The sequence below is a fragment of the Cicer arietinum genome, chromosome 8 (genome assembly GCF_000331145.2).
Source record: "Cicer arietinum cultivar CDC Frontier isolate Library 1 chromosome 8, Cicar.CDCFrontier_v2.0, whole genome shotgun sequence".
Classification (NCBI taxonomy): Eukaryota; Viridiplantae; Streptophyta; class Magnoliopsida; order Fabales; family Fabaceae; genus Cicer; species Cicer arietinum.
In genome coordinates, this window is record NC_021167.2 from 9,945,250 (window position 1) to 9,959,768 (window position 14,519).

A 14,519-nucleotide genomic window follows, 5' to 3' on the forward strand; every position below is an offset into this window, starting at 1 on the left:
CCATATTCGTCATAAACTTATTGTGGACCAACTTTCAAATAAACATCTTAATTTTAAGAGGACCATCCCATGTTCAAATTCAGTTAAATAATTATGTATTCTCTTGATTATAGTCTTACACAAATAGGGTTAGACATATCAATGTGGAGAGGAAGCAATTGTTTGAATAGAAGGCCAATTTCATCTATCCTCTGTATCATAGCTATTAATTGTAAAGTCAGTACATTAGGGAGGGATATTGATATCATGATCCCGAAGAGGTTCGACACCCAACTCTAACCTTAATTTCGATCATTAACAAAAACAGCATTGTATACTACTTACTATTTCTAGTTAAACTAAATTATTCTTTTTTATTTAAGTGCATTTACAAAAATATCATCCTTAAAATATAATATATGTTAGGTGAGTTAAACCATCGATATAATAGGATCAGACTTAAACATTAATTTTAATATCATATATAAATCGAGTTTTTAACTCGTTCCGATAAAATATAAATTAGATTAAATATTATGTCTCTCAGTTTTCTTTTTTTTCTTTTTTTTTTTTGTTTATTATATTTTTCCAGTTCTATTTCTAATTGTAAAATGATTTATTATTATCAATTGTAATTTTTTTATTTTGTGCAATATTTGTTTCTAAGAAGATCATCGTAATTCGAGCTTTGATTCATGGTATCAAGACTTGAACCATGAGATTAATCATCGAATTGAACCACGCTCATAGTGTTAGATGTTTGGTTATTGAACTACTAAATTGTGCATACATTTTATTTATTTTAATTCATGTGTAAATGGTATTGTCAAGGGGTTTAGAACAATTTTGGTAGATAGATTAATTAAATAATTTGAACCAAACTCAATAGTTTAATTTGATTTTTTCATTCTTCATTTTGAATTCACATTAAATTTGTTTTAGGTCGAACTCAAATTAGTTCCATTTATTTCATCATTATGACGGATTAATCTCATACCGACTCAACCCATGACATAGAAACACACAAAATTCTCAAATTAGAGCATCTCACAACTAGCAAAGAGAAATTGAAGTGGAGGACCACCATAAAGCACATATACCGTTATCCTCAACCACACGATAACAAGTTTACCCTGATCACGTAACAACAATCAACTCACATCAGTAAGGACACACGTTCAGAATCAGATGATGATCTAGAGACCACAAATTATCTTGTTGACAACCCTTATGGATTCCGTCTAGAAATCCTATTGACTATCTTTTATCAAATATCCGTTTTGGTCTTTTATCTTTTTTAATTTATTTTTGTCATTTATTTTTTTTTATAAATGGTAAATGTTAGTTATTTTCATCGTACCCCTTTCAGACAACTATATGATTATTGTCATGAACTATTGAGGTCTAATCTTGGATCAGTTATAAAACTAAGTGTGCAACCTTAACTAGAATGAGATGAAAATAAAGAGAACTATGATAAATGTTCTTCATTTCAAAGAGGTTACATATATTTTAAAGCATACAAGGAGAGTATTTTCAAGTGCAAGCCTATAGCTTTTGTTGTGATTGTGACAAGGGCTAAAACATATCACTTATAAAAGACGAAAATAAATAAATAAATAAATAAAAGAAGATAAAAGACCAATATTAATATTACATAAAAAATAAAAAACTAAAATTATATTTAAGTCTATAATAAAAGAACATCTGATGCAGAAAAAGATAATTGAATTCTAATATAAAAAACCTCTAACTCTAAGACATAAATAGACTTGATTATCAGAGTGTGTGCAAATATCCATGATGTAGAGTTTGGAGCTGCAACCATCTTCTCCTCCATAAAGCCATTGTCCTCCTCCTCTCAATCGATAATCTAGGTTCACTCGAGAACATGTGAATTTGATAGATAAATTAATGCTATTGAATTTTTTTTACCTTTTGAAAAGGTTGCTAAATTTTTTTTTATTTTTTTAAATAAATATTTGAAATGGAATATAATATCTTACCCATAAATTGAACCCGAATCAACTTAAATTTTATTAAATTGATTTGAGATTCAAATTAACGCTAAAACTTAACTCATAATGAACTATCAATTTGGAGCAATACATTTAACCTAATTCAGCCCAAATCCAATCTTTGCACACACATCCTATGAATGAGATTACATTGTTCTTTGATATTTTTCTTTATAAAAAAACTTAAATATATGAATAATCGCTGTAATTACGTCTTTTATTTTTGATCCATATAAATTTTTTTGTTTAATTTTGTTCTTTGCTCATTTGTTTTAATCTTTATAAAATTAATTTTTATTAAAATAAATCTCTACAATAAATATAATACTTGATTTTAATCCCTCGATCATTAAAAATATAAAAAATTGCATAAACTAATTTCAATTAAAACTAACTTTTCTTTAATTATTAAAGATATACACTATTACAAGACCAATTTCAGAACTAACTAACTAACGTCTTTGATTGATTTGAGCAATAAATTTAACCAAACTCAATCTAAATCCACTCTTTGTACACACACTCACACACCCTATGGATGAGATTAAATTGGCCTTTGATATTTTTCTTTATAAAAAAAAATGTCAAAATCACTCAAGTTATAACTATTTGACCAAAAAGACACAGCTTAGGTGTGTTTGATCTTATGCTTTTCTTTCATTTCCATTTATATCATATATCCTACCTATTTAAACTACTATTATTATAGTTATTTTGTTCCCACAACAAAACTTCTTTGCTTTACCTTTCCTTTCCTCTTGGAAAACTTATACACCAAAGAAATTCTATCTTTCCTTTCTCTTTTTTATATTCCTAAAAACAGTTCTCAATTTTTTCTTGAAAGCCTCAAACACACTCTGAAAAACTGAAAACATTGTCGGTTCAATATCTTGTAGTGTCCACTTGAGCTTGCAAATAAATATTCTTCATCTTGGTATTTGTGTATGCACTTGTTCTGTATTGTTCTACACTGAATTATGCAAGCAACTTGTTTTTTTGTAACACATGATTTAGTTTAGAGGGTAAGAAAAATCATAGCCATCATGAAGTTTATGAAACTAGGATCTCGTCCAGATACTTTCTACACTTCAGAAACTGTAAGGTAAAGACATGAACACAAAAAATTTCAATCTTTTTTGTTAGATGGTGCATCTTCTTTTGTGTTGTATAGTTTTTATATTAACATGAGTTTCTTTTGTTTGTGTATGCAGAACAATCTCTTCTGAAGTTTCTAGTGACCTTATAATTCAAGTTAAGGGAAGTAGATATCTTCTTCACAAGGTATGTTCCTTGAAGACTCAGTCAAGTTTTTTTTTTTATCAGTAGGAATTGAACTGGGTACTCCAGAGTTTATGACACACACTGCACACCAACCACTTGCGCTGTCACTCAGTAGAAATTCATCAAGTTAATAATAACAATCTTAGTTTTTTGTTGTTTTTTTTCCTTCAATTTTGTATATACTTTTTCAGTTTCCCCTGCTATCCAAATGTTTATGCCTGCAAAGATTATGCTCAGAATCACCACCTGATTCATCTCATCACCAAATAGTTCAACTTCCTGATTTTCCTGGTGGTGTGGAAGCATTTGAGGTTTGTGCTAAGTTCTGCTATGGAATCACAATCACTCTAAGTCCTTACAACATTGTGGCTGCAAGATGTGCTGCTGAGTATCTTCAAATGACTGAGGAAGTTGAAAAAGGAAACTTGATTCACAAGCTTGAAATTTTCTTCAACTCTTGCATTCTCCATGGTTGGAAGGATTCCATAGTGAGTCTTCAGACCACAAAAGCGTTGCATTTGTGGTCTGAAGACTTAGGAATCACTAGCCGATGTATCGATGCTATTGCCTCAAAAGTGTTGAAACACCCTACAAAGGTGAGTTTGTCACATAGTCATTCAAGGAGGGTGAGGGATGATGTATCTTGCAATGATACAGAAAGTTTGAGGACCAAAACAGGAAGTAAAGGATGGTGGGGTGAAGATTTAGCAGAACTTAGCATAGACCTTTATTGGAGAACAATGATAGCTATCAAATCTGGTGGAAAAGTTGCTTCAAATCTCATTGGTGATGCATTGAAAGTTTATGCATCTAGATGGTTACCAAATATTTCTAAGAATGGTGGAAATAGAAAGAAGAATGTTTCTTCTGAGTCTGATTCAGATTCTGCTAGTGAAGTAACTTCAAAGCATAGGCTTCTTTTGGAGTCAATAGTGAGTTTGCTTCCAATAGAAAAAGGTGCTGTTTCTTGTAGCTTTTTACTAAAACTCTTGAAAGCTTCCAATATTCTCAATGCTTCTTGTTCATCTAAGATGGAATTAGCAAAAAGGGTAGGCCTTCAATTGGAAGAAGCAACAGTGACTGATCTTTTAATACCTTCACTTTCATATACAAATGACACAGTCTATGATGTTGAGTTGGTGATGACAATATTGGAACAGTTCATGTTACAAGGACAAAGTCCACCAACAAGCCCTCCAAGATCATTGAAAACTTTCGAAAGAAGACGGTCTCGTTCCGCAGAGAATATTAACTTTGAGTTTCAAGAGAGTAGGAGATCTTCTTCAGCTTCTCACAGTTCAAAGTTGAAAGTGGCGAAGCTTGTTGATAGGTACCTTCAAGAAGTTGCAAGAGATGTGAATTTTTCACTGTCTAAATTCATTGCTCTTGCTGATATTATACCAGATTTTGCAAGACATGATCATGATGATCTCTACAGAGCCATTGATATTTATCTTAAGGTAAAAAGATTGTCCTAGACAATGTTTATTTGTTTTTTTTATTAAGTCAATCCATTTTTATTATAACATGATAAAAATATTTAATAGAGAAGTAAAAAAGAACAAAAAGTGGCAGTACGTAATTCATACTTCACTTATTCAGAATTAGTGGATAACCAACTTTCTTGACCTTAAAATATTGTCTTTTTCAACATTTATCGGAGGTTTGGTGTAAACTGACCTACCAGAAATTTTAGCATAACTGACTCCAATTTTGACTGATATAGTTGCAGTGTATAAATTCAGGTACTTGTGATTTCATTTTGGCTAAAAACATGAAGAAAATTTTATATGTCCTTTATTCCTTCACATGAATTGATTGTGTCTCTTCAATTTTCCATGACAGATTTTTGTCCATTTATGCATTCACCCTATTTATAGCTAAATTCCACCTCAAAGCACTATATCATGATGTAACATGTCTAGCTGTCAAGCTCAGTTAATATATGGTACTAATAGAAATTAGACCATGGAAGAAACAAAATGTTAAACAAGGTTCAAAATAAAACAGATATGAAAAAAAACACAAACAAAGAACACATAAGTTTTGATCTAAGATCGATTGTGTTTATGCCTCCGACTATAGAGTAGCTGCAATGGCAAGCTTAAGGTTACAGATTGCAACTTGGAGTTAAATAGTGCGGTCAAGTTTACAAGATTATCCCTAAACTGTATCGCCAAGAGAAACATGGAAGTAAAATTTCTAGCTTGAAGGGTTGTTATGTATTAATAAAATTCATGTGTTTCTTAACTTAAAAAATGCAGGCTCATCAAGAACTGAACAAGAGTGAAAGGAAAAGACTATGTCGAATTCTCGACTGCAAAAAACTGTCAATGGAAGCATGCATGCATGCAGCACAAAATGAGCTACTTCCATTAAGAGTTGTTGTACAAGTTCTGTTCTTTGAGCAAGCTAGAGCAGCGGCAACAGGTGGAAAAGTAACAGAATTACAAAGCAATATCAAAGCATTGCTTACAACACATGGTATTGACCCATCAAAACATACAACACAGTTAAGCACTACACCTACAAGTATACATGGTGAAGATAATTGGAGTATTTCTGGATTCAAGTCACCAAAATCAAAGTCTTCAACACTTAGAATGAAGCTAGCTGAGGATGATGAATTAGATGAAATTGAAAATGGTTTGTCACATGATGGAATTGGAATTGGAATTGGAAGAAACTCTAGATTTAAGTCCATTTGTGCTATTCCTACGCAACCAAAAAAAATGCTTAGCAAATTATGGTCTACCAATAGAACTACTACTGAAAAAAATTGAATGAAATTTGTGTGTTATGTTAGTTTTTTTCTTTCTGTTGGTAAGTGTAATTTAGAGTGTAACATGTCATATACTCTATTTTTGTTTATGAAGAAAGCCTTGTACCTTGTAGGAGAATCAAAGAATCTCTTAATGTATGTGCATTGTTGATGTAAACTTATAATAATGATGATAATAATAAGATTTTCTCAAACATGAGGGGAAATAAAATCTCTTGGGTAATTCTCATGTCATGAAAAGTTGATATAGGAATAGGAATCTTAGGTGTCAGTGATAGATCATGGGGCCAGTGTTGCTGTGTTTGTCTATAAATCTGCAACACTTGTCTCTTGTCATTGTTGACAAAATTTTGTGGTATTTTCATGTGCCTGACATAATTCAATACTGTAATAGTATCTGATTATATTTGTCTTTATTTATTTGTATCCACATAGATAATTAGCCTTGTCTTTATTGAAATAGTATCCAATTATTAAACAATATTTGATTTGAAGAGTTGTTTGTGGCATAAATTTAAGGTTCAAGTTGTATTTATTGTTCATTGAATAGATGTGTCTTCTCATTGATCAATCATACTCTAAAACAGTAGTGTGATTATCTGTATCAAAGATTATGTGCAATAAAAATCTGATTTTTGTACAAGAAAGAATAAGATCTGTCATTGATTAAGATGTGTTTACTTCTAAATAGCATTATTTATGTATATTTGTTTAACATTAACAGAACTATGTGACTTCAGTATGGTTCCTTTCAAATAAACTCTTTGACAAACCTATTTATCTGTACTGACTAACCAAAGCAAAAAGCACTATAAGGGAAAATATTGATATTTCATTTAAGTCAAATTTCACTATCAATAATACTTATAAATCGTTCAAAACTCCGACGACTACAGACGTTGTCTAATGGAAATAGAAATTTATGATTCTCCTTATTTTTAGGGCTAAGAAAGTAACTTAATTGATATTTATTCCATAAAAATAAGGAAAAACAAATACGTATGTCTCAAACTAAATATGTCAAGACGACACCAATTAGATCACCGTGAACTTCTACTTCTAAATAGTGTTGCATATACATGTTGGACCATATTTTGTGTTGCTTCACGGAAAAACTCACTTTCATAGATAAATCTTATGGTTACATAAATTTGTTTAACAATAACTGACGACTGAAGTCTTATTCAAAAAAACTGAAGCCTGAGGTCATAAATTGTATCTCCCTGGGACATTCCCATCCACAATATGCTACCCTAAACTCTAAGAACAAAGCCCACTACACATAATCCACAATAAACGTAGATTGTTCAAAAGCCAAATCACTATAAAAAACCAATATCCAAAATTCTAACAATCATTTTATCAATATCTTCTAAACAATGTCAATGACAATAGAGAAATGAGAATCCATAGTCTTTTGTTCAATTCACTTACGGAAAGTTGTTCTGGACTACTCACCCATTTAGAGTATTTTTTTTATCAAACACCATAGATGCATATTTGACCCAAACTAAGCTTAAACATAACAGAAACAGAGAGATCACACAAATAACAACACAGTATTAGAATTGATTTTACCCCTATCAAAATTACTGTGTAGAATCCCAAACTATTACCTAAGGAGACAGATTTTCACAACCATACAAGTCCATTAGATGCTTTTTATTTACATAAGATGCTACTATTTATCAATTATCAAAACAACAAAAAGAAAATAAGTGAATGTTTGAACTGACACGAGTCAAGCGAAATTACTGTCTCATCGTGATTTTAGAGAAGTTTCAAATGTGTAGCCAAAATCACGACGACACATTGTGATCAGCTAAAGTCACTGTCAGTCTAAACATGCACTAAATATAACACAAGTAAACAGTTGACGTAAGTAGCATGATAATTAACATTCAACTCAACTAATCTATATTATCTAATCCTTGTTAGCATCACCATTAGCATGAACAACGGAAGCATGAGTAGATGATGATGATGATGAGTCCATGCTTTTTGTCCTTAAGAGGCTAGGTGTACGATGTAGCCTACACCTAAATGAACCAGCATGTGTTGTTGGAGAGCATAAACAATTGTTCTTGTTCATACTTTGTTGTCTCAAAATACCACCTTGAATCACATCATTTCTTGATGAAAATTCAACTTTCATATCCTTTGTTGTCATCTTCAATACCTGAAAATTTTGAAACTATATAGTATAATTGAGACAAAAGATATTCTTATCCTAGATTCCAATATATATATATAAATACTCACCTTGAAAAAGGGTCTCAAAGGGCTTGAAGTTTATAGAAGAAGAATTTTCACAAATGATATTATAGAAATGTCACATATACAATGATTTAAGATTAAGATCAATAATAATATGCAAACTCAAGTTTTTCTTTCTTTCTAAGTCACGGGTATGAAAAATGTACTTTTTTTAATTCCCCCACCACAACAACATTTTGATCACTTTTGGAATTAGAAATATGATTCTTTGAACTACAAGGGATATGAAATTATATCATCAACTTTCCCTATTCAATTATCTTTTCTTTTTCCTTGTGAAGTGTTTCATTGAATCATGATGCAATAAAAAAGCTCTATTTGCAATAGGGTCCATGCAAAGGGTCCCCTACTACCCACACTTGTGATGGAATACATTGGGGTGGGTGTCAATTTACTTTTGTTTCTTATGGACTCAATTTTCAATTTAGTATCATATCATATAAGTATATCTCAATGGATAAGATGCTAGCATCTCTTTATTGAGAATTTGCAATAACGACAACATTCATCAATTAAGATGGATAACAAATTTTGCCGATTGCTTCTAGAGTCGATCATCATGTATGCGACACTTGTTACTATACAATGCTAAATGGAAAAGAAAAAAAAAATATTTTGCTAAATAGGTCTTTTAATTAAGGAGATACTTGATTTCATCAAGAATGCATTGATCGTTGAAGTTATTGAAATTAGGGTGATCCCCAATTGCACGACAGAGTGGACGGCCAAAGAATCAACTTCAAATTGAGAATAATGCATTTATGGGACGCTTAAAATAAGAAGATAAGAAACATGTTGACAAGTTGACAAAGTATCATGTTGCACCGAGACACGTTTTGTCATCTTTGAGAGATTGAGATACGGAGAATTAGACTAATATCTATCAAATTTACATGTGACGAAGCACATACAGAAGAATTTGAAAGAGCCTAGAACTAATATGCAACATTTGTTGAAGCTACTTGAAGCTGAGAAATATACTTGTTGGAGTAGGACTCATAGAGACTCCAACGTTGTGATGGACATGTTTTGGACGCACCCAGATTCCATAACTTTGTTGAACATGTTCCCTCTTGTATTGATCATGGATAAAACTTACAAAACCAACAAATATAGGTTACCATTGTTTGAAATTATTGGTGTAACTTCAACTGGGTTGACATTTAACGTTGCATTTGCTTATATGGATTTTGAACGTCAAGAAAACTTTTGTTGGGCATTGGAGAAGTTAAAAGAGTTGTTTGTTTCAAACATCCCATTTCCTTAGGTGATCATGACTGACAGAGAACTTGCGTTAATAAATGTAATTGAAGTTGTATTTTCATCTTCAACAAATTTTCTTTGTCAACTTCATATTAACAAAAATGTTGGAGTCAAATACAAACAATATATATTAAAGAAAGATATGCAGGAACCCATTCTTGAGTTGTGGAGGAAAATTGTTTATTGTTCTAAAGAGAAGGAGTACGAGGAACTTTTGCAAATGTTTGAGCAAATATGTGTCGATAATATTATTTTCTTTGACTACATCAGAGACACATGGTTGAATCCTCACAAGGAAAGATTTGTTGATGCATGGACCAACCGAGTATTGCATCTAGAAAATACTACGACTAATAGGTACATCATTAAAACTTTGCATTTTGTATTATATTTATGCTTATATAGGATTAAACATACATGATAGGATTTTTATAGAAATAATATCAAATATTTTATTGTTTGAATATTAGGGTTGAGTCTGCTCATTGGTCATTGAAGAAATTTTTGGAACACAGTAAATGAGATTTCTGTAAGGCATGGAATGATATGAATGACACGTTGAAGTTCTAAATTATTAAGATAAAAGGTTCATTTGAGATAAGTAAGGATCGCAAAGAGCATATACACAACAATCCCTTCTATGAGAAATTGACTTGGGTTGTATCTAAGAAAGCCTTAGCTGATATTGTTCATGAATACAAGAGAGTCAGTTATGTCGGTAACGACAAAGCTGCGTGTTGTTGTATACTTAGAAACACTCATGGATTACCTCATGCATGTGAGTTGGCACGATACAAGCTGGAAGGTGTTTCAATCCCATTAGATGTTGTTCATATACATTGGAGGAAATTAACCATGAATAGTGATGAAGAGGAAGAAAAGTTGGCAAATGATTCATAGTTGGACATTACATCGGATATGAATATAATTTGGAAAACACTTAAGTTGCTGGAAGGAGGGCATTAAAGAGCAAGTTGCGTGAAATAGCATATCCAGATACAACATCAATGTGCGCACCACTGGATAAGATCAAAACAAAAGGTGGTATAAAGAGGAAAAAAGACAATAAGTTGAAGGGATTTGACGTATATCGCGACCCTTCATACTTTAAGCATGTTGATGCATTTTATTATGATAATGCAAATACTCAAGTTTCTCAGCAAGCCAAGTTATAAAATATTTCGAAGAGTTTCCTCCTTTAATTCATTCATATATTAAAGACATAGTTAATGTTAAAGCATATGGAAACTGTGGATATCGTGTTATTGCTGCTTTACTTGGTCATAGTGAAAAATATTGGAGCATTGTGCGTCGACAGTTGTATACAGAGATTAAGTCCAAACCTGATTTGTATATTGCATTATTCAAGGAATATTTGCAAGAAGTGACAGACTCTTTACTCGTAACTGGGTTGGAAAACCAACCCAACGAGAAGTGGATGAGCATTCATGATATGGGTTACGTGATAGCAACAAAATATAATTTCGTTCTTGTTACTTTGGGAAAAACTTTTTGTTTGACTTTTTTCCCATTGAGGGGTGCACACAATGGAGACCTGTCACGTGATCGTATTATAAGCATTGGTTTTGTTAATGAAAGTCATTGGGTTCAAGTTAAATTAAAATTTGCATGTTCGTTACCTTCATTTGCATGACATTGGAAGAAACACCATAGTGATGAGTCTACATCATGGGTTATAGCTTATGCGAGACGTCTGCAACATTGAGATTCATTAGATTTAGAAAATATATCAGATTATATGTCTTTGACAGATGATTGACACTTTTAATTTATATGTTATTTTCAATTGTAACAAGATTCATTCAATATATATGTTGTTCTCAATTATAACAAAATTCATTCACATAACTTTAAATCATTTAAATAAATAAGATAAATTAATAATAAATCAAGACAATGAATCTGATAAGACACGCATAATAAGTTTGAATAAGTCTGAATAATAATAAATCTGAGCAGGTAATACATATCTTATATCAATCAATTTGTCTTGTTTTTTTTCCATTTGAAATAACTTTTAAGGCACGTCTATTCTGTTTAATTAAAAATAACACACACACTACGCGAAAAAACGGATTTTACAGCGCTTTTTTTAAGCCATTTATAGCGCTTTTTCAAAAAAATAAGCGCTGTGGAAACGAGCGTTGTAAATGATACAACAGCGCTTTTAAAAAAGCGCTATAAAACATGTAAATACAACGCGCGCTTGTTATGCACATTTTACAGCGCTTCTTCACAAAAAGCGTTGTAATGTGCACCCCATTATATGAGTTACGGGTGTGCATTTTACAGCGCTTTCTCAAAAAAGCGCTCTAAAATGCACACCCATAACTCATATACGAGTGGGCATATTACAGCGCTTTCTCACAAAAGCGCTGTAATATGCCCACCCATAATAATATATATGGGTGTGCATATTACAGCGTTTTCTCGAAAAAGCGCTGTAAATTGCCCACCCATAATTTCATATATGGGTGTGCATATTACAGCGCTTTCTCAAAGAAGCGCTGTAAAATGCCCACCCATAATTTCATATTATGGGTCTGCATTTTACAGCGCTTTTCTTGTACATTTTACAGCGCTTTTCTTGTACATTTTACAGCGCTTTTCTTGTACATTTTACAGCGCTTCCTCACGAAAGCGCTGTAAAAGGTGCACCATTAAAGCGCTTTAGAACAACATTTTACAGCGCTTTTTAAAAAAAGCGCTGTAAAATGTGTGTGTGTGTGTTTTTTTTTTTAAACGCTGTAAATTAATTATTTGAAATGAAAAGTGCTTTTTAGCTTTTTATGGCACTTTTTTTAAAAACCAAAATTATTTTGATCCAAAATCACTTCACAATCAGTAGAACAGAACATATTATAGACAATCAGTAGAACAGAACATATTATAGACAATCAGTAGAACAGAACATATTATAGACAATCAGTTCACACAATCAGTAGAACAGAAATCAGAACTCTGTAACTTTATTAACATATATGTAACTCTGTAATTTACAACCTAAGTAACTACATTCAGATACATATATACAACCTAATTTACAACCTAATTACCTACATTCAGATCCATTATATAATAACTAACAGATCCATTATATGCATATAATAACTATGATCATTTACAGCAATAATAACTATAATACATTATATGCATATATTATGTCCTATGATCATTTACATATAATAACTAACAGAATATACATTATATGCACTAGCTACCATATAATATTCAGATCCCTTGCCCAGCAGCAAGCTATTTCCCAGAAAATCAAATAATTTTCATGTCAAGCACGTACTGACACCATTCTTCCTTTAATTCCATCAGATCTTCCTCAGAATATGATGGACTGGAATTGGCAAAGTACTGCAATATAAAAATTGAACATATTATATTAAGTTAGTATCAAATATATAGATAATTTATATATGAAAATCATATAATGCAAATACCGTACCGTTTCTGGGATAATAGTTTTATTCTTCTCAACAATCTCCTTCATGAATCTCAATATGTAGTACCCACAGTCGATGTTATTTGTTTGACGAGGGCACTTTATTGAGATCCATGTAATGTTATTAGACTTCTGCTTCGACACTTTAGCACCTCTTTGAGCTCGATAAACTTTTAAGGCACTATCGAATGAATAAATGTGATTATTAGAGCATGAATATTTATATATATATATATAAATATTCATGCTCTAATAATCACATTTATTCATTCGATAGTGCCTTAAAAGTTTATCGAGCTCAAAGAGGTGCTAAAGTGTCGAAGCAGAAGTCTAATAACATTACATGGATCTCAATAAAGTGCCCTCGTCAAACAAATAACATCGACTGTGGGTACTACATATTGAGATTCATGAAGGAGATTGTTGAGAAGAATAAAACTATTATCCCAGAAACGGTACGGTATTTGCATTATATGATTTTCATATATAAATTATCTATATATTTGATACTAACTTAATATAATATGTTCAATTTTTATATTGCAGTACTTTGCCAATTCCAGTCCATCATATTCTGAGGAAGATCTGATGGAATTAAAGGAAGAATGGTGTCAGTACGTGCTTGACATGAAAATTATTTGATTTTCTGGGAAATAGCTTGCTGCTGGGCAAGGGATCTGAATATTATATGGTAGCTAGTGCATATAATGTATATTCTGTTAGTTATTATATGTAAATGATCATAGGACACAATATATGAACATGCATATGGATCTGAATGTAGTTTAGGTTGTAAATTAGGTTATATATATATACGTATCTGAATGTAGGTAATTAGGTTGTAAATTAGGTTGTATATATGTATCTGAATGTAGTTACTTAGGTTGTAAATTACAGAGTTACATATATGTTAAAAAAGTTACAGAGTTCTGATTTATGTTCTACTGATTGTGTGAACTGCTTATGGTATTTGAATATGTTTTGTTGTTGTGTGCACTGATTGTGAAGTGATTTTGGATCAAAAATAATTTTGGGTACAATGATAAAAGACAGCGCTTTTTAAAAAAAGTGCCATAAAAAGCTAAAAAGCACTTTTCATTTCAAATAATTAATTTACAACGTTTAAAAAAAAAAAACACACATTTTACAGCGCTGTTTTTAAAAAGCGCTGTAAAATGTTGTTCTAAAGCGCTTTAATGGTGCACCTTCTACAGCGCTTTCGTGAGAAAGCGCTGTAAAATGTACAAGAAAAGCGCTGTAAAATGCAGACCCATAATATGAAATTATGGGTGGGCATATTACAGCGCTTTCTCACAAAAGCGCTGTAATATGCCCACCCATAATTTCATATATGGGTGTGCATATTACAGCGCTTTCTCAAAAAAGCGCTGTAAAATGCACACCCATATATGAAATTATGGGTGGGCATATTACAGCGCTTTCT

At 31.7% G+C, this 14,519-nt stretch overlaps 1 protein-coding gene, 1 long non-coding RNA gene and 1 other non-coding gene across 3 annotated transcripts; 1 reads left to right on the forward strand and 2 right to left on the reverse strand.

Moving 5' to 3' along the window:
- The first annotated feature begins 2,687 nt into the window (after positions 1-2,687).
- Positions 2,688-6,271, forward strand: LOC101504653 (BTB/POZ domain-containing protein At1g67900). Its single transcript, XM_004489717.4, has 4 exons — positions 2,688-3,099; positions 3,209-3,278; positions 3,470-4,738; positions 5,543-6,271. The coding sequence occupies exons 1-4, from the start codon at positions 3,041-3,043 to the stop codon at positions 6,059-6,061; spliced, it is 1,917 nt and encodes a 638-aa protein (XP_004489774.1). The 5' UTR covers positions 2,688-3,040; the 3' UTR covers positions 6,062-6,271.
- A 1,329-nt stretch (positions 6,272-7,600) lies between these two features.
- On the reverse strand, positions 7,601-8,946 carry LOC101504323 (uncharacterized). The gene is made up of 2 exons (XR_001143318.3): positions 8,323-8,946; positions 7,601-8,239 (listed from the first exon to the last, which is right to left on the reverse strand). It is a non-coding gene; the product is annotated as an uncharacterized lncRNA (long non-coding RNA).
- Positions 8,947-14,356: 5,410 nt separating this feature from the next.
- Positions 14,357-14,484, reverse strand: LOC113785587 (small nucleolar RNA SNORA69). Its single transcript, XR_003471712.1, has one exon. It is a non-coding gene; the product is annotated as a small nucleolar RNA SNORA69 (small nucleolar RNA).
- Positions 14,485-14,519: the final 35 nt, after the last annotated feature.